Genomic DNA, 21,626 nt, shown 5'->3' on the forward strand with positions numbered 1-21,626 from the left:
GGCCTACCCTGCATGCAGCTTTGGTTCCCAGGGAGAGAAGCTATTGAATTTCCAATTTCTCCATCATCACATTGTTCCCATGCTGCCACATTCATAACTGACAGGGCATCAGAGGCTTGAAAATGGTTTATGCAAAAATAAACCCTTTGCTGTGTGGTTTTCTCTGGGGGAGGGGGCAAGAGGAGGGTGACCCCCACCAGCACAGAGGGAGTGCTGGGATGACATCTGGGATTGTAGACACATCGTTTCCTCTGTTTTCTCTTGCTGACCCAGAGAGAAAGCTGCCACCACCAGCACAACTCTGTCCTGCACTGGTGGCACCAATGGCTTTGTTCTCTCCTAAATCACCCATAGCAAAAGCCCCCCTGCCACTCTGGGGTGGATGTGTGGCTCTCCTGGTGTTAGCACTCACATCTCTTCCCAGGGTGGGCACAACAGAGCTGGAATCATGTATGCCTCCCACTCCAAGCATCCTTAGCCCCGCACCTGCACGTAGGGGGTGGGCAGGGAGCACAGGCTGTGGCTGCAGATAACACGCCTGGGCGGGCAGGGAAATGGCAGGGAAAAGGCAGGCTGCTCATCAGCCTCCAGCACGGCCTCTCTCGGGGGGCCCTGGGCTGCCTTTCACCTTGGCTGCCTCCTTCTCGTTGCCTTGGTTACCATCCCTTACAGGCAGCGGAGGGGAGGCTGACGTGCGGGATGGGATGTGGGAGAGCAGTGCCGCACTGGCCTGTGGCAGCCCGGGATGTGCCGGGGGGCCAGCACAGTCCCTGGGTGGGACTCCCCAGTGGTGGCTGCCCAGTCCAGCCCAGACATGGGACACAGTCTGGATGTGCCCAAGCTGGGGAGTCGTGTGGTTTCCCACTGGCAGCTTGGACTGCCTGTGTGCCAATCTGAGGGCATGGTGGGAAGGGCCCCAGGTCTGCCCTCGCTGCCGTTCTGCTCCACATCCATGCTGCTGTGTGCAGGCAAAGCTCACTCAGAGCTGGTTGTGGCACTGGCAGGTTGGAGGTGCTGGCAGCCCCGCTGGCAGGTGTGGGTCTGTAGAGGCAGGGGTCCACACTGTGGTGCAGGGAGGTTTGCCCAGAGCTGATGGCCACTGGCTCAGCACTTCACTTGCAGAGGCTCTGCTGCAGCAGTGCTCGGGGCTGCAGCTTTTGTCCTAATGCCACAGGCTGCAAGGAGAGTTCATGTAAGCAGTAAGGGCTCCTGCATGCATCCCATTACACAAAGCAGCCTTCAAGTAGGCAGAGCTGGGCAGGAGCCCTGGGAGAGCATCAGGAGGGATGGATGGCATGGCAGCCCATGCCAGGGAGGATGCCTGGCACTGATTCAGGCTGTGCTTGCAGGTACGTGAACACCCTCCTTAAGCTCATCCCGCCCGTGCTGGGGCTCCAAGAGCAGCTGCGCCAGGCAGTGCAGAGCGGAGACATGGAGACGTCGCATGGAATCTGCCGCATCGCTGTGGCCTTGGGGGAGAACCACTCCCGGTGAGTGCTGGGGATGGCCCCTAGCAGGGGGAGTGAGCTTGGAGCAGCCTGCTGTTCCCCACATCCTGCTTTGTCCAGGACCTGCCCTGCACCCAGTGACACATGTCAGGGCAGAGGAGCTGGAAACTCTGACCATGCTCTCTGCTTCCCAGAGCCCTCCTGGACCAGGTGGAGCACTGGCAGAGTTTCCTGGCCCTAGTCAACATGATCATGTTCTGCACTGGCATCCCTGGACACTACCCTGTCAACGAAACCACCAGCTCCTTGACCCTCACCTTCTGGTACACGCTGCAGGTCAGTGACTATTGTGGACAGCCTGCCTGGGCTCTGTCCTCCAGGCAGGGCCAGAGGCACCAGTGCATGGGGACTGGGGTCTGGCCTGGATTTAATTGGTCCCAGGGATTTGTGATGTCCCCACTCCTTGCCCTGCACTTGCAGCTAGGGCAGGGCACATACCTAGGAAATGCTGGTCCTGTGCCTGGCTCTTTTGCCACCAGTCCTCCTTAGAAGTGTAAGCCACCCTTTAAGGGCCTCATTAACAAAACTAATTAAAAATTCATGTTAATTTTTTTCTTCCTAGCAGCAGACCTGGTTGTTCAGCTGCTTGCTGCGTGGCTGCAGCAGGCAGGAACAAGAGCATGGCTCTAGTGGCTGCCCAGTGTGGGGTCCCTCTCCCATGGTCAGTGTTCCCTGGATCAGCAGAGCAGCCCTACCACACTGTGCTCTATTTTTAGCTCCCTTTCATCCCTCAGCTCCATTCCTCTGCAGTCCAGTGTGGCGTGGCAGAGCGTGGGCAGGGAGGGGAGCACAGTCAGTGCTGTGCCAGCAGCTCCTCTGCTGCATGAGGCCAGGCTGAGGCTCCCACGACCTCTTGCTGCTTCTCCAGATGGGTCTGAGATTACAGGTGCATGCAGGAGGGTGCTGTGCTCAGTCAGCTCTCTCACAGCAGCCTGAGGCATGCATGCTCCTGGTCTAGGAGTGCTCCCAAGGATAGGACATGGCAGGACACTGCCACCCCCTGTGATGGTGCTGTCTGAGGGTCTGCCCAGCTTCTGGGGCTTCTGGCATCTTGCCTCCAGATAATGCTGCCACTGCAGAAGGGCACAGCATCAAGTGAATCTTAGGGGGCTGGAAATGCAGCCTTCCAAGGTATGACAGGTCCCACCAGCCATGGGAGATGTGCCTGAGCCCCCTATGCAGCTGGCATGTTAGCTCTAGTTTCCTTTCCCTGCAACACCTGATGTGTTTATTCCTCCTCCTGCCTCCAGGATGATATCCTCTCCTTTGAGCCAGACAAGCAGGCAGTGTACCAGCAGGTCTACAGACCTGTCTACTTCCAGCTGGTGGACGTGCTGCTGCACAAAGCCCAGTTCCCCTCCGATGAGGAGTATGGCTTCTGGTCTTCAGATGAGAAGGAGCAGTTTCGGATATACAGGTACAAGTGGGAGATTTGGATTTGCTTGTCAGGCAGGTGAGGATGCAGGGGCAGCATTCTGCCACCCTGGAGAGTGAGTGCTGTATGATGAGCCAAGGAGGGACACAGAGGAAATTCCTTCCATCAGGAGCTGTTTTGGTTGTGGTGGTAATGTGAAAATGAGCTGGTTTGACTCATTTGGCAAAATTTTGGCACAGCACCAGTTACTCTGCCCAAGAGGCCATAGCATCACTCCATTGGCTGGGACAGTGTGCTTGTATGAGGCCTGTGCCCCAGAGAGAAAGTGATCTGTCCACACATGGAGCTCTGTGCATGGGTTGGGGCAGCGTTTGGAGACACCCATGTTCTCTGCAGGGTGGACATCTCTGACACACTGATGTATGTGTATGAGATGCTGGGTGCTGAGCTCCTGAGCAGCCTCTATGACAAACTGGGACGTCTCTTGACCAACACGGAGCAGCCGTCCTCGTGGCAGGTGAGCAAGGGGACCCAGGGGTCAGGCTGACAGCTACCAGCCCTCAGGGACCTGTCCTCACCCTCAATGGGGCATTGAAAGCAAAGGGATGTGACAGAGGTGAGGAGCATGAGCACCTTGCCAGCACACAGGCAGTCTCTCTGGGCTCTGCTGTGGAGAGGAATAGGTCTTCTACCTCCCTGTCCTTAGTTCTTCCAAGGGATCAGCCTCTTCAGCTACTGTGGGGGTACTGAGCTGGTGCCTGGAGCGGGGGCAGGGTTGGGCATCACGGTCAGTGCATGGCTCTGACAGTGCCTCTCCCACCCTGGCAGCACACGGAGGCCTTGCTCTATGGCTTCCAGTCCATTGCTGAGACCATCGATGTGAACTACTCCGATGTGGTGCCCGGGCTGATCGGCCTCATTCCCCGCATCAGCATCAGCAACGTGCAGCTTGCCGACACCGTCATGTTCACCATCGGTGAGTGGGCTGCAGGGGGAAAGCCCCCTGGAGACCACATCTGCCCAGCAATACCAGTGGTGAAAAGCAAAGCTGGGCATTGTGGAATAGAGAGCAAGAACCTGTGCTGCAGTGTTGCTGTTCGTGTGTTGCGGTTCCCTGGGAGTCACTGGGGAGCTCCCTAAGCTGAGGGTTCGCTGGTAGAAGCAGGCAAGGAGACTCCACACGGCTTCTGAGGGTGCTGATTAGATGAGGGTTTATTGGGGGTCCCACTCCCGAGAGCAGCATGGCTTCTGAGGGAGAAGGGGGAGAGAGGGAGAGCCTAGGGAGAAAAGACCCAAGGGAGAGCTTATCTCCCCCGCACAGCTTATCAGGGAGATTCAAAGTGGACGTGGCATAAGACTTGGGCCAATGGGATTACAGGGACATGAGACTTCAGGGGAGGATCACAGGCTTGGAATAAACTGTACATTTTTGAGGGGTGAGACGGAGCATACCATTTAAATAAAATATAACACCACAGTGCAGTCGTGCAGTCTGACCCCATTTGTGTATGCAGGATCCCTGTCTGAGTGGCTGGCTGATCACCCTGTCATGATTAACAACGTGTTACCACTGGTGCTCCAAGCCTTGGGCAACCCTGAACTCTCCATCTCCAGTGTCTCCACCCTGAAAAAGATCTGCCGAGAGTGCAAGTACGACCTGCCACCTTATGCTGCCAACATTGTTGCTGTGTCACAGGTAGGAGCTGGATGCTGGATGTGTGATGGTGACCTGAGATGTGCTCTGTGCACGCTTTTTCCTTTGTAAGGACAGGGCAGGGGGACAAAGGAGCAGTTCCAGGGCATCTTGCTTGGCTCAGATTTCTTGCCTGTTTTGTTCATAGGCTAGTAAACCCATATGGCAGGCCCTGTGTCCTGCTGTGAATGCAGAAATGGCAGCCACTGACAGACATGACTGCCAAGGGGTCTGTGGGTGTCTGTCCTTCCCCCGGGGTTTTGTTTGCCTTACTGGGAACAGCTGTGCACCTGCCACACTACTAGTGCCACTGCTGGGCATCTTGGAGGTCAGATCACTGGTGTTCAAGCCTCTCCTTGGAGCCTGAGCTGATCCCTGCAGTGCTGGGGCAGCTTGTCCCATGCTCCTCTTGACTCTCAAGATTTGGGGCAGATGTGGCTCAGAGTCCCAAGGCACTAGGAGAAGTGCTGGACTTGGGCAAGTTGCCAGGACATACATGGGAGGAGAGAGGTGAAGGGCTCTTGAAAGCATCTGTGCTTTTAGAGCCTGGGGAACACTGTCACTGGAATAAGGAAACCCTGGCTGAGGTTGACTCCTTGAGCAATCCTGCTGCAGAGCCCATCCAAGCCAGGAGCTCCCCTTGCTGGGTGGCTGAGTGGGCTGGCTCAGGGGGCAGGAATTTTAGTTCTTGCCTGTGGCAGGTTGTGGGGAGCACATGATGTTTGTCTGTGCCCACACTGGTGTTAGTTATCTTGACCTCCTGTGTCAATCCTACCACCTGTTGTCAGTCCTGCCTCCTGGAAGGGAAGAGCCTTTCTGCAGCACTCACCCTTCTCTTTTCCTCTCCCTTTCCCTTTGACAGGAGGTGTTGATGAAGCAGATTCACAAGGTAAGAGAGGCTGACTCACACCTCTGCTGGTTCTCCTTGCCCCCCATGCCCTCTTAGTCATGCTCAGCTGAAGACACAAAGCTGTCCTTAGAGGAGAGCTCAGCACTGCATCCATGGTGTGCAGGATCAGGAGAACCTGCTGGCTGCCTCTTACTGTGCTCCTGGGCTTCACTTGCCCCACACAGGCTGGGGTTGTGCTGGGAGAGTATGTCCCCTAGAAAGGGAGGAGGAGGAGGCTTAACTCTAGCAGTTCCCAGTTTCTCCAAACCCAAGGATACCAAGATGACAGGCATGTTTTCAAGGGGAAAAAGGGAGATTAGTGTAGGAACTGAGCCCCAGCCTTGCCTGTGACTAGGACAGGGTGGCTGTGACAGGCTGTGCAAAGGATGTGCCAAGTTAGGGTGAGTGATGCCAGCATGGAGATCTCTGGACACCAGCTGGTCTTTCCTTGGCAGGTGCTGGGAAGAGGCCAGGTGTGCTGAAGCCAGAGCTCCTGTTCCCTGGGAATAGAAGCTGTTAGGGAGCTGTTCCCCTCTCCTGCAGTGACGTGCACCTAGAGGGACCCAGATAGAGCAGCTCAGGAGCTGCAGCACACCCAACTGGGACCCTGGCAGCTGTCAGAGCATGGGCTGTGGGCTAGGCAGTGACCTGCCCTGTTGTGTCTTCTCTGTCCCAGACAAGCCAGTGCATGTGGCTGATGCAGGCTCTTGGTTTCCTGCTTTCTGCACTGCAAGTGGAGGAGATCCTGAAGAACCTGCACTCCCTGATCACCCCCTACATCCAGCAGCTGGAAAAGCTGGCTGATGAAACGGTGAGTGCCTGTGTGCTACCTCCATCCAGAAGTGGTTTCCCCTGCTGGCTGTAGCCCTGGGGCTGCTGTGCTGAAGCAGCACACTTAAACGGGGGTTCAAGGGAAAGTACAGTGCAGGGAACCCCTCTCTGGCACTTTGCCTCTGCACTTCTAGTTTCTCAGCATCCCAAAGACATGACTATGATTGAGTAGTGCAGTCTTGTGTCATACTTCGGCTTTATTTTCCCTGGCAGCCCAATCCCTCCAACAGGCTGGCCATCATCCACATCCTGGGCCTGCTTTCCAACCTCTTCACCACCCTAGACATCAGCCACCACGATGACGACCATGAAAGCACCGAGGTCAAAAAACTGCCAGTGCAGCAAGGACCCAACCCCGTGAGTAGAACAATAGCTCCAAGTTCTCTGCCACAGACTGGCCAAAGCCTCACAACTCACTGCATGAGAGGGGGGTTAATGGGGAATGGAGCATGTGCCAGCAAGAGGGAAGTGCTAGTCTATTCCAGCTAAAATAGCTCCTTCATCCCACCACTTCTGAGGTGGACAGAGGTGACTTGCCTCTTGGATGCCTCTTGGCTGGGTGCTACCTGCCAAATGTGAGCAGTGTCAGGCTGCTTCAGAAAAAAAGCTGTCCAGCTTTGGAGAGGGGTGGTGCCTGAAGGTTTGAGTCCAGGCCATGCTTAGTCTTGAGTCTCCCTTTCCCAGAGAGGCCAGTTCTCTTCAGTGTCTCTCATTCCTTACAGGTGGTGGTGGTTCTGCAGCAAGTCTTCCAGCTCATACAGAAGGTTCTCAGCAAGTGGCTGAATGATGCCCAGGTGGTGGAGGTAACCAGGCTTCACCTCTACATTGCCTGTCCTTGCTGACCTGAGAGGGGGACAGCAAAGGACAGACTCTGGGTGATGGCCAGTGAGAGGGATGTCTTGCTGGGTTATCTGGACCAGTGCTGCTTGCTGTCACCAGCAGCGTCAAGTCATTCTTGTCTGTCTTGTTCCTTCGTCAGCTCTGCTTCTCTCCAGTAACTGGAGCCATGAGCAGGGAGGTGGGATCTACCCTACCTGTGTTCCCTAAGAGAACAGCTCTGTTCTGAACTGGACCTGTATCATCTGGTGCTTGTCCATTTGTTCAGTCCAGTAATGCCCATGTGCAACATCCCCCCAGCCATTTCTCCCTGGCCCTTGGACAGCCTTCCTGCTGCAGTGGGAAGGGGGTTTCCTGGTCACTGGGAGCATCCTGTGCTGCAGGGCAGGCCACCAGTATCAGAGCAGGTCTGAGCCCTTTGCCTGGCTGGTCCCTGTCCCCAGTGCCAGCTCTTTGCTCCCCTGGGACTCACCCATTAAAGCCCTGGGAGAGGTCTCCTGATGCCCATTGCTCATGCAGTCCCTCTTTTCCCACAGTCTGTCTGTGCCATATTTGAGAAGTCTGTGAAGACCCTCCTGGATGATTTTGCCCCCATGGTGCCTCAGCTGTGTGAGATGCTGGGGCAGATGTACAGCACCATACCCCAGGTCTCTGCCATTGAACTCACGCGGCAGGTATGGAACCGTGCCTGGGAGCTGGGGATGTGCAGGGCCAGCAGAAGCTTCAGTCCTTCTCTCTCTTTTACAGCTGGTTCACATCTTTGCCCATGAGCCTGCCCACTTCCCTCCCATCAAGGCCCTCTTCTTGCTCGTTACCTCAGTCACACTGACCCTGTTCCAGCAAGGTACGTAGGATTAGCCCGTCTCCGCGCTGGGGCTGTTGTCAGGCTTTTGCATGCATGGAGTCTGGAGGCGTCTTACCAGGAATGGCTGTTTTCACTCCTAGCTAAGCTAATTGGGGCCATCTCTGTTTCTTGGATTCATCCCAACCCCTGGAAGGTGGGTACCTTCCCTGCAGGCAACAGAAGCAGGAAACCCCTGGGTGCTCTGGGCCTCTGTACTGTTACAGCAGCCCAGGCTGGACATCACATGCAGCAAGGGTCAATCTGGAGCTGCAGTCCAGCTTGGCAGGGAGGCTATGCCCACAGGAAATGTCGGGGCTTCTCTGGGGTCCACTGCTGCTTGTAGTGGCCTGAAATCAAGTGCTCATATGAGCAGGAGAATGTGTGTGCGAACAGCTGGGAAATTACTTTTTCAGAGTCACTGGTGGCCTCCGAGTCCCTGCTGTGATGCTGAGGATGCTGGTGTTCTCCTGCAGGGCAGGGGCCCCTCTTTGGCTCACTGCCCACCCTACAAAAGGCAGATGGGGTTAGAACAGGGTCCTTTGCACCATGGCTCCCCTCAGCATTTTAGTGACCTGCCCTGTGACAGATAAATGTACATTGGAGCTGCTGGATCTGGTCCTTCAGCATTACCACATGTGGCCCCCAATGGGTCTTATCCTTTGCTCACAGCTGGGTGCCAGGTAGAGTGATGCTGCCCCCAGCTCAAGGCTCAGAGCTGTCTAGAGAGGTGGGGGGAGAGACACGAGGAGCGCTGCTTCATCATCACACCACGGTCCGAGCAAATGCCGCTGTGCTGAGGTGTCACTGGGGTCAGTGACAAGCAAGCCAGGCTTCCTCGGATGTCAGGTCCCTGCTCGTGCCAGTGGCGTGTGGATGTGTCTGTGCTGGAACCCTTTTGCCTCGGTGCTGGGGAGCTGGCGATGCCTCCAGGCAGCAGCGGGCACGTCTGCAGGAGCAAAAGGGAGGGGCCAGAGCCCGAGCTGTGCCAACACTTGGATGCGAGCTTTGCTCAGGCAAGCGGCTGTTCAGCTTGGTGTGTGCCCAGGACTGTCCCCTGGGGTGGGGGCCAGCTCTGAGCAGGGCGAGCCCCTTCTGCTGAGCCCACGTGTGGCAGGAGAAGGGGGGCATGCCTGAGCCTACAAGGGCCAAGAAATGAGTGTGCACAGTCAGGTGCCAAGGTAGGGTGAGTGGTGCTGGCACAGAGATCTCTGGGCACTGAGCTGCTCTCTCCCATGAGGATGCTGGAGGAGACCTCCAGGAGAGTCCTGGACTCACCGTCCTGGAGAGTGTCTGGGAATGGGGTGGGAGGGTGTCTGTGCCAGGGTCTCCTGAGCAGCTGACGCTGGTGACAAGCATGTGCACGCCTGAGCCCAGCCAGGCCTGTCAAGCATTTGCTGAGGTGTTGTCGTTCACTTGCAGTTACCTTCCAGGACCAAACAGTGCTCTGAAGACACCTGCTCAGTCCCCACAGTGCAAAAGCTATAATTCTCCTTGTGGAGATGATGCTCAGCTAGCCCCTGCTCCTCCTTCTCTTCCTCCCCAAGGAAACGAAGATCTCCTCCTTGGCTCTGCAGCACCCAGGTGCTAGCTGGAGACTCTGGGGCATTAGACCCTTTCCTTTGCAGTTTCTTTCTGTTCTTGGGTTCTCCAAGTTTCATGATTTTTTGTATGTTTTGTTTCTTTAACTTGCTTCAAACTGCTCATGTTGCCCATCCCCTTCCCCACACACCCCTCCTCCCTTACACTCCTGTTTTCACTTGTAAATTCTTTCTGTATCACATAACTATATGATGTTGAGTTGCTGTTTGTATGATTTTTCTCTTAAGTTACATCTTTATTATATTTTAGGGCCCAGGGATCATCCTGATATTGTTGATTCATTTATGCAACTCCTGGCACAGGTGTGTTTTAGTTTCTTATTCATTCACTTTCTGTTCTCTCTCTTTCTCTTTTTAATTCAATTTAAACCTATTTTTAGCTTTCTGTTGACAACGTTTTTTTTTCCTTTTAGTTGAATATCGAGTTTCTCCATCTGTTTCCGTGGAAGTTGAAAACAAAACATTCTCCTTTAGTTCTGGGTTCACACCATCCCCAGGGCAGTGCCCTCCTCTGCAGGCAGCTCCAGCTCCCACACCCCTGCTGGGCTGAAGCTGGCATGGGGCGCTTTGTGCTGCTGCTGCAGTCACCCTTGGGTGACAGACAAATTAGAGCATTAAGTGGATGTTTTCCAACCCACTTACTTGCCCTCTGATGGGTCCTCTGGAGTGGGGACAGGCTGAGCTGGCTGCCCTGCCCAGGGGCCAGTGGGAGGAAGCCCCTGCCCTCAGGAGCAGGCAGCTGCCAGGGTTTGGCTCTGAGCAACGTGCTTGTGATGGCATCTGGATCGGGCAAGTGCCACATTGCCTCCTGCCCCAGCAGCCTCTCTGGGTGGTGGCAGTTTGTGTGCAGGAGCTGCTGGCTCAGCGGCGCACGGGGACAGTTTGCGTTGACGTGGCAGGGGCCGCGGGCTGGCACGTGGGCTGGCACTTGTGTCACTGCTGTGGCGGTGGGCAGGCAGGGCCAGTGCTATGCTGTGTGTGTATATACACCTGCCCAGTGTGCTCCTCAGCCCCCCATGGCCCTTAAGGGAGAAGCCCTGATGTCTGTCCTTGATGTACTCAGTGTCCCTGTCAGAGACGTGTTCCCTGCTCACCTACCCACAGGGTGGGTCTGTGCTGAGGAGGGGCCTGGCAGAGTTGCTTTCTGCTCTGTTTCTGTGATGGGGAGACCTCTAACCACACGTGCTGGACCAGTGGCTGTGCAGGAGCACTAACCCAGGCTCCTCCCAGAGCTGTGGCCATCCTACCCTTGCTGACAGCCCCGGGAGGGTGCCTGGCATGTGCTGGTGCTAAGCTGTCAGACCCCTCTGATCCTCCCATAGGTCTTGAGGGTTGGAGTGGGCAAGAGGGCTGCACCTAACCTCCCCCAGGCAGGGTCTTCTCCTCACAGTTACCACTTTGATGCCCAGAGCCTGCTGAGACCCATTGCATCTCAAAGCCATATTGCAGCTTCTTCCTCCCTGCTTTTCACCTTAGAAGATGTAACATAATCAAGGCTATCAGACTTGTGCTCTGCTTTTGGTTTTGGAAGCTGTGACTTTTTAACAAGGGTTTTGAACATGATGGGAGGGTGGTAAATGGGGTCTGTGCATGAGGTTCTTGGTGGTGTTCTCACTGCTAGCAGGACCTCCATTCGAACACTGCCTAGTTTGGGGCACAGCATTTCTGTGGATTTATATGAGAGACCACAGAGAAAAGCATCTGGGAAGATGGCCACCTTGTACACCTGGTGGGGAGGAAAAGCTGATGGGAGCCTGAGGAGCTGTGTGAGTCTTGGAATGTGTAAAAGGTAATGTGGCAGTTCTGGGCAAAAAACCCTTTTCTGTTCTTCTTGAGTGGGACAATCAGTAACAGGAGGAAATCCTGGTAAAGGATCCAGGTCTGGCAGAAGCAAATCTTCCTAAGAGGGCAGGGAAGCACTGGAAGATCCTGTGGGGATCTGTTGTTGCGTGGAGTTCTTGAAAGGACCCCAGAAGCCCATTGCTCTTGAGGGTAGGTAGAAGTGATCCTGCCAGGGTGTAAGGCATTAGGTGACTCTGAAAGACTCTCCCAAGGCTACTTGTGCAATGTGCTGGCAGCTGGCCCTGTCTTGTGTGTGGATCTCCAGATATCCATCAGAGGCACTCCTGCAGGAGCAGCTCAGAGGCTCCTACCTCCATGTCTTCTCCATCTTGGATCACTGTGAGACATCTGACATCATGCTGCTAGCCTGACACCGCCCACTCAAGGTCTGTTGTTTTCCTGGGCTTTGTATTCCTGAAACCCCATGAAGACCAAAGGATCCCATCCCTGTCTTCTCTCTTCATGCATAAATCTCAAGGTTTCCTCTTCCTTGGCCTTCCCCTTCTCACAGACTGATGATCTAGTGAGGTGCTTTACAACCCATCAAGAATTACCTTAGCATCCCTGACTGACTCCTTGCTCTCAGGACTCGAGGGCTGTCTGATGGCAGAGATGGGTCCAGCCTGTCCTCTTCCAGAAGACCATACTCTGCAGTGATGCTGTTGAGGATGTGCAGATTGGAGGATTAAATTTAGAGGGAACTGCAGATCTCTTCAGACCAGATTTTTGTGTGGTGAGAGCTGTTTTTTCACCCAGCCTGCTCTGCCTGCAGACCCCTTGGCAAAGCAATGCATCTTCCGGAGCAGCAGTGAATTTGGACACAAGAGTGTGTCAAGGTGGAAATTTCCCACTTCCCTGACCATCTGTTTTTGTGTTTTGATCTGTTTTGATTGCCTTGGAGGAAATTAATCTTCCCTGTTTCAAGTTTGTCTGGTTCCTCCTTGCAGGCACTGTTTCTGCCCTCTCTGCCAGCAAGTACTGTCCCACCTTCTGATAACTCAGGAGAAGCTCATGAGGCCTGCATATCAGCTCTCTGTCGTCAGCACACACAGAACAATCTCTCTCTGTCAAACGATTCCTGCTGACTTTATCTCTGGGTTTGGTTGCAGCTCATGGAACTGCCCGGTTGTTGCAGGTGATCCTTTTGCCACAAAGTTAATTGGCAAATCATTCTTGATGGTGGCTGGCTGATCATGGGAGCTGCTGGCTTAAACCAAATGACAAAGTATCATACTATCCAAGGATAAAATAACCAGTCTGCCAAGGCTGCACAGAGCAATGCCAGCATCCTGTTCTCAGCTGCTCCCTCCTTCCTCTGCTGCATGATGGGATTAGTGCAGAGCATTGCTGCTGCAGTGCCCAGGGTGAGCATCCCACCTGGAGGGCGTGGGGCTCAGTTCCACCCAGGCAGCTGGAGCACCTCTGCCCAGGACCACATGCCATGGTGGCTGGGGCTTGCACCCAGGTCTGCGTTGGCAAAACCAGGCAGGTTCTGAAGTTGGGGAACCAGTGGGTATCACACGTGTGCTCCTGGTTGCAGGTAGGATTTTGGGATTCTCCAGCCTGCCTTTCCACCTCATCCACCCCACCCCAGCAGGGCTTCTCACTTGCAGACCTTGGGAGCGTTTTGGTGACTTCCCTGGCAGATCTTTGGGGCAGTCTGGGTGTGTGGGGCCTCACTGGCAGAAGATGCAGGATTGACCTGCTGTGATGGCACAGACAGTTCCTGGTCAAGCCAGCTTCATCCCCCACCTCCCTCTCTTCATGATCTGGTCCAGGCGGCATGCAGCAGTCGTTGAGCTCTCCACCTCACCTGCTCCAGCCAGACTCAGAGAACCCCATGGAGGACATGGGTTCAGCATCCCCACGCTGAGGCTCACTCTCCTGCCTGGCCAGCCATATGTGCCCTTTTCAAAGCAAGAGGCTCTGCTCTGCCAGGTGTGGGGCCTGGGAAGAGACTGGATTCTGGACACTAAGGCTGTGTGTTTTGGAGAGCTGCAGAAACTGGCAGTGCAGCCCCCACTGTCCTCTGTCTACTGGAGGAGTGGGTATCCCTTCCATATCTGTCTGTCTATGAAGAAATGGGCACAGAAGAGCCTGCTTTGAAGACATCTCTGGTGGTGATCTCTGAGCTGCTGTGGAGAAGAACCCAACATTCCCTCAGTGCTGTCCTGCAGGACAGTTGTTTTTGGACAGCAAGTGCCTCTCTCTGCAGTGGCTGCTCATGCAGAGGATTTGGGGGGGACGTTTGAAAGCCTTCAAAGACCCACCCCCATGTGAGCAGAGGTGCTCTGGCAGGAGACAGGGAAGATGGGCTGGCAAGAAGAGGCCCTAGAGCTGGAGCAGGGTTCCTGGTGCTAGGAAAGAGTAGCTGGACATGCCTGGTGCTGCTTTCTTACAGGAGAATTTCCACAGGGCCCCATCCTGTGGGGGTAAAAAGCATCTCTCTTTACATTAGACAGACATACATGTACCCAGGTCTGCATTGGACTTGCACTCTGCTAAGTGTCTTATGGGAAGGAGCTGTCCCAATACTGACATGCTTTTTCCCCATGGCACTGATGGACTGAGGAGCAGATGCTGCAGTGAATCTACAGGACTTGGGGGGGCTCTGCCTGCAGCAGGTCTGGTTTGGCTGGGAGAGGCACTCTGCAGGTAGGTGGGAACCTGAGCACATTGGAAGGCTTGTGCCAAATGGAACACCTGTAGCATGGAGGACTCAGGTTAAAGCCCATGGCTGGGCAGGGTGGAGGAACTTGCAGCTGGGTGGTTATCATGGGAGCCAGCTGCCCTTGAGCAACATGCTGCTGGGGGGAAAAGCTCATAGTCCCTGCTCTGGAGCTCACAGTAGGGCCCCAGCAGGGGTAGTGTCCCAGGGCTAAAAGTATAACATCTCTTGCAAGCATTTGTCCAGCAGCAGCCTTGATGAGTGGATATGTTCCTAAACCATTGCTCAGCCAGCAGTTCACCCCTGATGTTGGTGCCAGTGCCTCAGGAGCAATGGTGCACAGCCTGTATATACACACACAGGTATAACGTGGCCCTTGGTCGCCCCATGAAGCTCTCTGCTTGTATCCAGCAGGGAGAGCTACCTGCAATTCTGCCATCTCCACCTGGTACAGCGATGCCTTCAGTGCCCAAAACTGAATCCTCTTTTGCAGTGTGTGATAGAAAAGGTCAGAAAGGAGATGGAGTTACTCTGAAACCTGCTCCTCAGCTTCTTGTTTTCCAGCATCTGTACTGGGCAGATGGCTCTGGACTTTCCCTGGAGAAGTGGGGTGGGAATTAAATTTGTTTTGCACCAAGTAGATTTCACAGGGGCAGATGGCTGTGTGTCCTGGGTGCTGTTGACTGAGAGCTGTCCCTGCTTTTATCCCTGGGAAAAGGCTCAGAGAGCAGCAATGGCCCCACACAGAGCTCAGCCCAAGGGCTGCCTGCCCTGGTATGCTGCTCTGTGAGCTCCAGGCACACTGCAGGGCTGCTCCAGTGCTGTGGCTGCTGTCCCTGGTGTTGCAGTGACAGCAGGGCAGGAGGCATGGCTGCCATCCCCAGTGTTTTTCTGCAGCAGTGGGTATGGTGGTCAGGGTATGGATGTGGCTGCCTAATACAGCAGGGCTCACTGAGGCAGGTCGGAAACCCTTCCCATTGGGTGGAGGGTGCAAGCTGAAACATTTCCACCCAGTAAATGCTCAGTGCCAGCACCAGGGGGAGTAAGTCATTGCACAAGGTACCACAGCTCAGGGTGTCTCCAGCAGCAGTGCCTGACCCGCACAGAGGCTGGTGGAATAATTGTGTGGCATTAAAAAACCCCAAGCTTTCTTGATCTCAGACTTGCTGCTCAGGAACTGCCAAGAAATGTTGGCATCTTATCATCTGGTGCAGTCTGGGGCTACTGCTTGAACCAGTTGCTGTGACCCCAGGGATGCCAGCATCTTCAGGAGAGGAGCAAAGTACACGGGTGGCTGGTCTCTGCTGAGCCCTGCATGGCTGCCCTTGTCCTGGGAGCAGTGCTGCTGCCTGATCTGCTCTGATGGGACAGGAGCCCTCTGTGTCTGAGTGTTTGCACACCACTCTGGCACCTATCCTCAGGTCCTGGGGTCAGCAGATCCTGGGCATAGCAAACTGCCTGGCTGTTTGAATGATATTCTGGGGAGGGGTAAAGTGATGGTTTCCTGCTGTACTGTGTGAATCTGCCCTTTCCTGGGGGTGTGCTCAGGTAAGTGTGTGTCCAGGCAGAGGCTGTCTGGGGCACCGGGTTCCTTGGAGGCTTCCTGGCTGCCTCTGCAGCCCTGGGTTCATGCTGCCTGTCTATGTGCCTTGCAGGCTCTGAAAAGGAAGCCGGATCTCTTCCTGTGTAGCAACCTGGATGTCAAAGCAGTGTTTCAGTGTGGTGAGTACCATGGGCAGGGGCATGTGCTCCAAATCAGCCTGCTCCTCCTGTAGAGCTGGGTGCAAAACAGCAAAGGGCTGGGGACCACAGGGCTGATTTGGGATGGCCAGGGTGTTTTCTGGCTGCTAACCTGAGTAATTTTTGCCTGCAGGTGTCCTTTCACTCAAATTTCCCGAAGCCCCAACAGTCAAAGCATCCTGTGGCTTTTTTGTGAGTATGATGCCATCGTGGAGTCCTCTCTGAGAGCTGGGAGTGGGGCTGAGGTTGGGCAGTGCTGCAGTGTGGAGCCTGTGCTGGCACTGAGCGAGCCTGGCCTCTGTGTTGCAGACGGAGCTGCTGCCGCGCTGTGGAGAGATCGCCCCGGTGGGACAGGTCGTGCATGAGAATGGCAAAGCGCTGCTGCAGGCAGTGCTGGAGGTGAGAGATGCTGGACCATAGGCTCCTCAGGCAGCATTGGGCTCTATTCCTGAGCAGCATCCCTACAGAGCCAGGGACAGAGAGCCCAGCAGCGTGGGTGGGAGCAGTGACAATGTGGCTCAGCACATCATTTGCTCTGTGGCAGGGCATCGGTGGCCAGGCTTCCCGCAGCCTCATGGATCACTTTGCAGAAATCCTCTTTGCCTTGAACAAGCACTGCTTCAGCCTCCTGAGCGTCTGGATCAAGGAGGCCATGCAGCAGGATGGCTTCCCCTCGGCCCGAGTAACTCCAGAGCAGAAGGAAAACTTCAGCCAGCAGATCCTCAGGTTTGTGTGCCACTTGCCCTGGCAGCTGTGCCCCACGGTTCCCACAGGAAATTACACCCTTGCATGGCCCAGTCCAGCTGTCCTACTTCATGTTTGTCCCCTTCCTCTGTCTCAGCAGAGAGCGTGTGAACAAGCGGCGAGTGAAGGAGATGGTGAAGGAATTCACCTTGTTGTGCCGAGGGCTGCATGGTACAGAATACACAGCAGACTACTGAGCACCTGGCCAGGACCGTGGACGATTTGCCTGGACCAGCTCTTCCCCACAAGGAAAAGCCCCCCCATCCTCCCTGCCCTGCTGCAGTACGGCTCATAGAATAACCCTCCACCTAGAATTAACCCACTCGGGACGCTCCTCAGCTAGATTTGGTGGCCGCATCTCGGTGTCAGCATCTTTGTTTCCCCCAGCATGCTCCCTCCTCGCAGGGAACAGGAATGCTGGCTGCAGGAGGTGGTGGCGGGGCAGGGGAAGCCTGGGTAGAACTGCTCCAGCACAGGCTGCCCCATCCCCGGGCTACCAGCCCCTCCCCAGCCCTTCCCCGCAGCAGGGAGGCCACCCTGTGCCTGCAGCAGTGGCTGGCTGGGCGGGGGGAATTTGCCCCCTGCTCATTTGTATGTGTGGTTGGGAGGGGGGAGGCCCTGCACCTAATTATATTAAGAATATTTCTATGTTGTGGCTGTCATTATTGCAATGCCCAGACTTTGCCTGCCTCTTCCCTCTGGGGAAGAACTGAGTGGAGGAGGTTAAATCAGGAGTGGGACACCTCAGTGTCTCCCAGGCTTTGGGAGGGATGGCAAAAAACAATCTGTCCTGCTTGCCCACCATGGAGCATAAACAGCCCTGCCTCACATGAGGGGCTGGGCCCCACCCCTGCCAAACACAGGGTCCTTCCTGCAGCACAGGATGTGTGCACCCCATTCCCATTCATATGAGCAGCTGAGGGGCTTGTTCGTGCTCAGAGTTCCCCTGCCCTTGCCCTGGTACCCCAGCCCAGCCTGTGCTTTTACTGTCAGAGGTCCTAGTTCTGGTTCTCTATTCCCTCCAACTGGCGTTAGCTGACACACTGGGCTTTGCTCCCCAGTGGGCACCATGATACGTTTTTCACTTTGGGGCATCTGTGCTCCTCAGCCCATGTTTTATTCTAAAAAACAGTTCATTCACAAATCCTTTTCAGCTTTAGTTAGCAGCAGTAGTCCACAAAAGCCTCAAGTCCCAGAACTGTCAGCTTTTGCAAAGCTGTGACCTTTCCATGTAGGGACAAAGCTGCCCTGGATGAAGGAGCTCTCAGAGACTGGGTCTGGGCCAAGTGCCTGTCTCTCCTGGCCCTGCTGCTGCCCTGGCCATGAGCCTCAGGGTGCCACAGGCATTCCTGAACACAGATGCAACTCCTGCTCTCCCACTGCAGTATTACTGACCCAAGGCCACATCCAGCAAGGTGCCAGCAGTGCATCCAGCAGGAGGCAATGCCAGGGCTGCCACACAGCCCCGCTCCTGGTTGGGTGCCAATGCTGCTGCATCAGGGTTGCTCACATCCTTCATCCTCATAGGCAATGGCAATCCCTCGTCGGCCCTGCACAGCTTTGGAGACAGGGGTCTGTCCCAGCTGCTGCTCCAGGCCCCGCCAGCTGCGGGACTCCAGGAAGGAGGCTGGGAGGAGAAAGGGAATTGTTACGAGAACAAGAAGGTGGCACTGCCCCTGCACCAGCGCTCAGCCCCACCATGAAACCAACACAAACCTGCAGGGCTGATCTCTGCCAGCGCCTGTGTCTGGTCCCTGCAGGCCAGGGCGGTGCTGGGGGGCAGCTGGGAGGATGGGGGGCCACAGAGGTGGGTAGCACGCATCTTCCCTGAGATCAGCGAGACATCGGGAACAGCCTCCTCTGCGGGAACAGCCGGTGGGAGCTCAACATGCGCACAGGCACCTGCCAGGGAACGGTAACGTTAGCCTGGTCCGTCTATCCTGGAGCAAGCACGGCTTACAGGCAGGGCAGCTGGGTGGAAAATGCCCTGGGAGGGTGTTGGGCAGCTATCTCTAGCTATTACCTGGCAGCAGGTCTCGGAAGTCTGTGAGGTAGTTCCCCGTCCACTCACGGGCTGGGTTGCAGGCCAGCTCCAGCTCATAGGGGGTCACAACAGGTCGGTAGAAGTCACTGGAGTCCAGGAGGGAGTTCTGAGCACAGGCCACCAGGACGAAGATGTCCACCTCCAGGAAGTTGGCCAGCTTGGCGGGGTTGGGCTTCCCCACAGCCAGTGTGTAGCTGCGCTTGCCAGCCCGGCGCAGCAGCTCCCGGAGGTGCTGCAGCACGGTCAGGTAGCCTGCCACGCCAAGGGTGCCCACCAGGATGCCCACCACACTGGCATCTCGGGCCCGCTCCACCAGGTACAGGCGCCGCATCAGGGCCCGGTTGACGTTGAGGGTCTCGCGGCGGCCGCAGCCAGTGATGGGGTTGAAGGAGCTGAAAGGACAGCAGTTCCAGGTCAGCATGAAGCTGGTGAGGGCAAGGCCCTCGGCTCCCACGTAGAACATGGCATAGTCCTGAAGCCCTCCTGCAGCTTCCACCAAGAACTGGCGACCAAACTTCCGTTCCTCGCCAGGAACTGCGAGGCCAGGAGGGTCTCCACACAGCAGCCTGGAGAAGATGATGTTGGGGTACTCGGGACGCAATTGCTGCTCCAGCTCACCTGAAGAAAGAGAGGAGTGGGAACAAAACTTGGCCATAGTCCTGAGGAGAAGGTGCAACAGATCAGGGGAGAAGACAGAAATCAGTGTCTGGGGAATGAATGGCTGCTTGGTCTGATCCTGGCAGCTCTGCAGAGCTCAGAGCAGTAGCAGAGCCCCACTCCCTGCCCCAGAGCACTCACCCATCGCATGGGCGTAGACCACATCGCTGAGCACCACCACACAGCTCTGCTGCTCGGGGTAGAGCTCCCGGAACGCCTGTGCGCAGCGCCCGACCTCCAGGGGCTGCTGCCCGAAGATGTGCAGCACCGGGAGCTTTCTGCAGGGGCTGAGGCAGGCTGGGCCGTAGTGCAGCACTGCCTCGGCACCCACGTGCTCGGCAGCCACTTCATCCACGCAGCAGCTGCGAGGAGAAGGCGGTGTCAGACAGGCTCTGCTCCTCCCTGCACCGCCCCATTCCTGCCCGCAGGGGAACCCCGGGACACCCTGCAGAGCCCCTCACCCACCTGCCGTAGGTGGTGTCTCCCAACACGAACATCTCGGCCCCGGTCGCTGCCTCCAGCCGGCCTGCCACCTGCACTGCGTCTGCCAGGAGCTCGTCAGGGAACTGCAGGGCGACCTGGCGGGAACAAGGGGTGAGGCAGATGGGAATGAGGCACTGGGGACTGTGAGATGGAGGGGACAGAATGGATAGAATATATCCTCAGCAAGTTTGCTGATATGAAACTGGGAGGAGTGGTTGATACACCTGAAGGCTGTGCCATTCAGCAGGACCTTGATAGGCTGGAGAATGAAGCAGAGAGAAACCCAATGCAGGTCAACAAGGGCAAGTGTAGGGTACTGCACTGGGAGAGGAATAACCCCAAATACCAGCACAGGCTGGGGGCTGACCTACTAGAGCACAATTCTGCAGATAAAGACCTGGTGACAAGCTGACTATGAACTGGCAGGGCCCTTACAGCCAGGAGAGCCAATGGGATCCTGGAGTGCATTGGGATGAGTGTGGCCAGCAGGTTAAGAGTGATGATCCTACCCTTCCACTTGGCCCTTGTGAGGCACATCAGAAGTACTGTCTCCAGTTCTGGGCTCCTCAGTATAAGAAAGACAAGGAACTACTGGAGAAGATCCAGCAGAGGCCACATGGGGGTCTGGAGCATCTCCCTTGTGAAGAGAGACTGTGGGAGCTGGGCCCATTGAGTCTGGACAAGAGAAGACTGAGAGGAGATCTGTTGTGGTTTAGGAATGGTACTCCCCAGTGCAGTGCTCCCACTGAGCCTCTCCAAACCACGCTGCCACTCCCTTGCTCCCCCCTCTCCTTCCTCCTGCAGCAGGATGGAGCAGAGAGCCGGAGGCACAAAAGGTAAAGATCATAGGTCTAGATCAGAGCAGTTTACTGGAAACAGCAATGCTATTAACAACAATATACAAGAGACAAATTATTCACATACGAGTGCTCAATGCAGGGCTCTGACAATACCTGACCATGCCACACTACGGGACCCGGGAAGGACCCCTTCCCTGTCCCCAGAAAGTGATGGGAAGTGGTACAGAGGAATCTCTGAGACGTGGCCACGTCCCCTCCTGGCTACTGCAGAAATTAACCCTGTCCTGCCTGGAACGAGGACAGGATCTCATTAATAATGTAAATATCTCAAAGGTGGGTGCCAAGAGGACGGTGCCAGACTCTTTTCAGTGGAGCCCAGCAACAGGACAGAGGAAGGAGCAATGGCCATAAACTGAGACAAAAGAAGTTTCACATTAACATGAGGAACGAGCTCTTCAGACTGTGCGTGGCAGAGCACTGGAACAGCTGCCCAGGGAAGTCGTGGAGCCTCCATCACCGGAGACAGTGCAAACGCATGTGGGCGCGTTGCTGTATAACCTGCTCTGGTGCCCCTGGCCTTGGCAAGGGGGCTGGACAGGATGATCTCCAGGTCAGCCTCCCAACGCCAACAATCCTGTGAGGCACCGGGAGGGAGGGCGGCGTGCAGCCCCCGCCGGCTCCACCCTCGGTCCCACTCACCTTGCGGAACCCGCCATCCCGTACGAAGGCGGCGGACCGGTCCATCTCGTAGAAGCCATCGAGGTCGCTCCGCGGTGCCGCCGCCGCGGCCGCACACAGCTCCCGCCGCAGCGCGGCCTCCCCGTCGCTGCTGAACGCCGCGGCCATGGTGGCACGCGGGACCGTGCGCCCGCTTCCGGGCTGCGGCGCGGAGCAGGCCAATGGCAGCTCGGCTCTGCATTCCCCGCCCCTATAAGCCCCGCCCACAAGGGGCGGAGAGGGGGTGGTAGCCAATGGAAATACGTGCTGCTCGCGGTGCATGATGGTGTGTGTAGTTTCCCTGCCCCTGTCAAACCTGGCAGCCAATAAGCGGGCGCGGTGGCAGCGGTGGCGTT

General features: G+C 56.1%; 2 protein-coding genes across 3 annotated transcripts in view; one reads left to right on the forward strand and one right to left on the reverse strand.

Moving 5' to 3' along the window:
* The window catches only part of IPO13 (importin 13), a 31,879-nt gene extending 14,664 nt beyond the window's left edge, over positions 1-17,215 (forward strand). Inside the window, exons 3-20 of one of the 2 annotated variants that reach the window (XM_041483423.1) lie at positions 1,350-1,490; positions 1,643-1,784; positions 2,759-2,925; positions 3,280-3,400; positions 3,712-3,859; positions 4,398-4,579; positions 5,439-5,465; positions 6,142-6,276; positions 6,510-6,653; positions 7,019-7,099; positions 7,670-7,807; positions 7,881-7,977; positions 9,826-9,878; positions 15,741-15,807; positions 15,959-16,017; positions 16,135-16,224; positions 16,370-16,551; positions 16,667-17,215. In XM_041483423.1, coding sequence (XP_041339357.1) covers positions 1,350-1,490; positions 1,643-1,784; positions 2,759-2,925; positions 3,280-3,400; positions 3,712-3,859; positions 4,398-4,579; positions 5,439-5,465; positions 6,142-6,276; positions 6,510-6,653; positions 7,019-7,099; positions 7,670-7,807; positions 7,881-7,977; positions 9,826-9,878; positions 15,741-15,807; positions 15,959-16,017; positions 16,135-16,224; positions 16,370-16,551; positions 16,667-16,766 — 2,074 coding nt within the window. In that variant the 3' untranslated portion in view covers positions 16,767-17,215. The remainder of the gene's footprint in view (positions 1-1,349; positions 1,491-1,642; positions 1,785-2,758; positions 2,926-3,279; positions 3,401-3,711; positions 3,860-4,397; positions 4,580-5,438; positions 5,466-6,141; positions 6,277-6,509; positions 6,654-7,018; positions 7,100-7,669; positions 7,808-7,880; positions 7,978-9,825; positions 9,879-15,740; positions 15,808-15,958; positions 16,018-16,134; positions 16,225-16,369; positions 16,552-16,666) is intronic. The other variant, XM_041483424.1, reaches the window with a different exon arrangement.
* Positions 17,216-17,665: 450 nt separating this feature from the next.
* On the reverse strand, positions 17,666-21,420 carry DPH2 (diphthamide biosynthesis 2). Its single transcript, XM_041483425.1, has 6 exons — positions 21,253-21,420; positions 19,736-19,848; positions 19,412-19,632; positions 18,593-19,231; positions 18,286-18,471; positions 17,666-18,196 (listed from the first exon to the last, which is right to left on the reverse strand). Exons 1-6 carry the CDS (start codon positions 21,397-21,399, stop codon positions 18,066-18,068), a joined length of 1,437 nt encoding a protein of 478 aa, XP_041339359.1. The 5' UTR covers positions 21,400-21,420; the 3' UTR covers positions 17,666-18,065.
* Positions 21,421-21,626: the final 206 nt, after the last annotated feature.

This window comes from Pyrgilauda ruficollis, unplaced genomic scaffold (genome assembly GCF_017590135.1).
Source record: "Pyrgilauda ruficollis isolate IOZ18807 unplaced genomic scaffold, ASM1759013v1 scaffold6, whole genome shotgun sequence".
In the NCBI taxonomy this organism is placed as follows: Eukaryota; Metazoa; Chordata; class Aves; order Passeriformes; family Passeridae; genus Pyrgilauda; species Pyrgilauda ruficollis.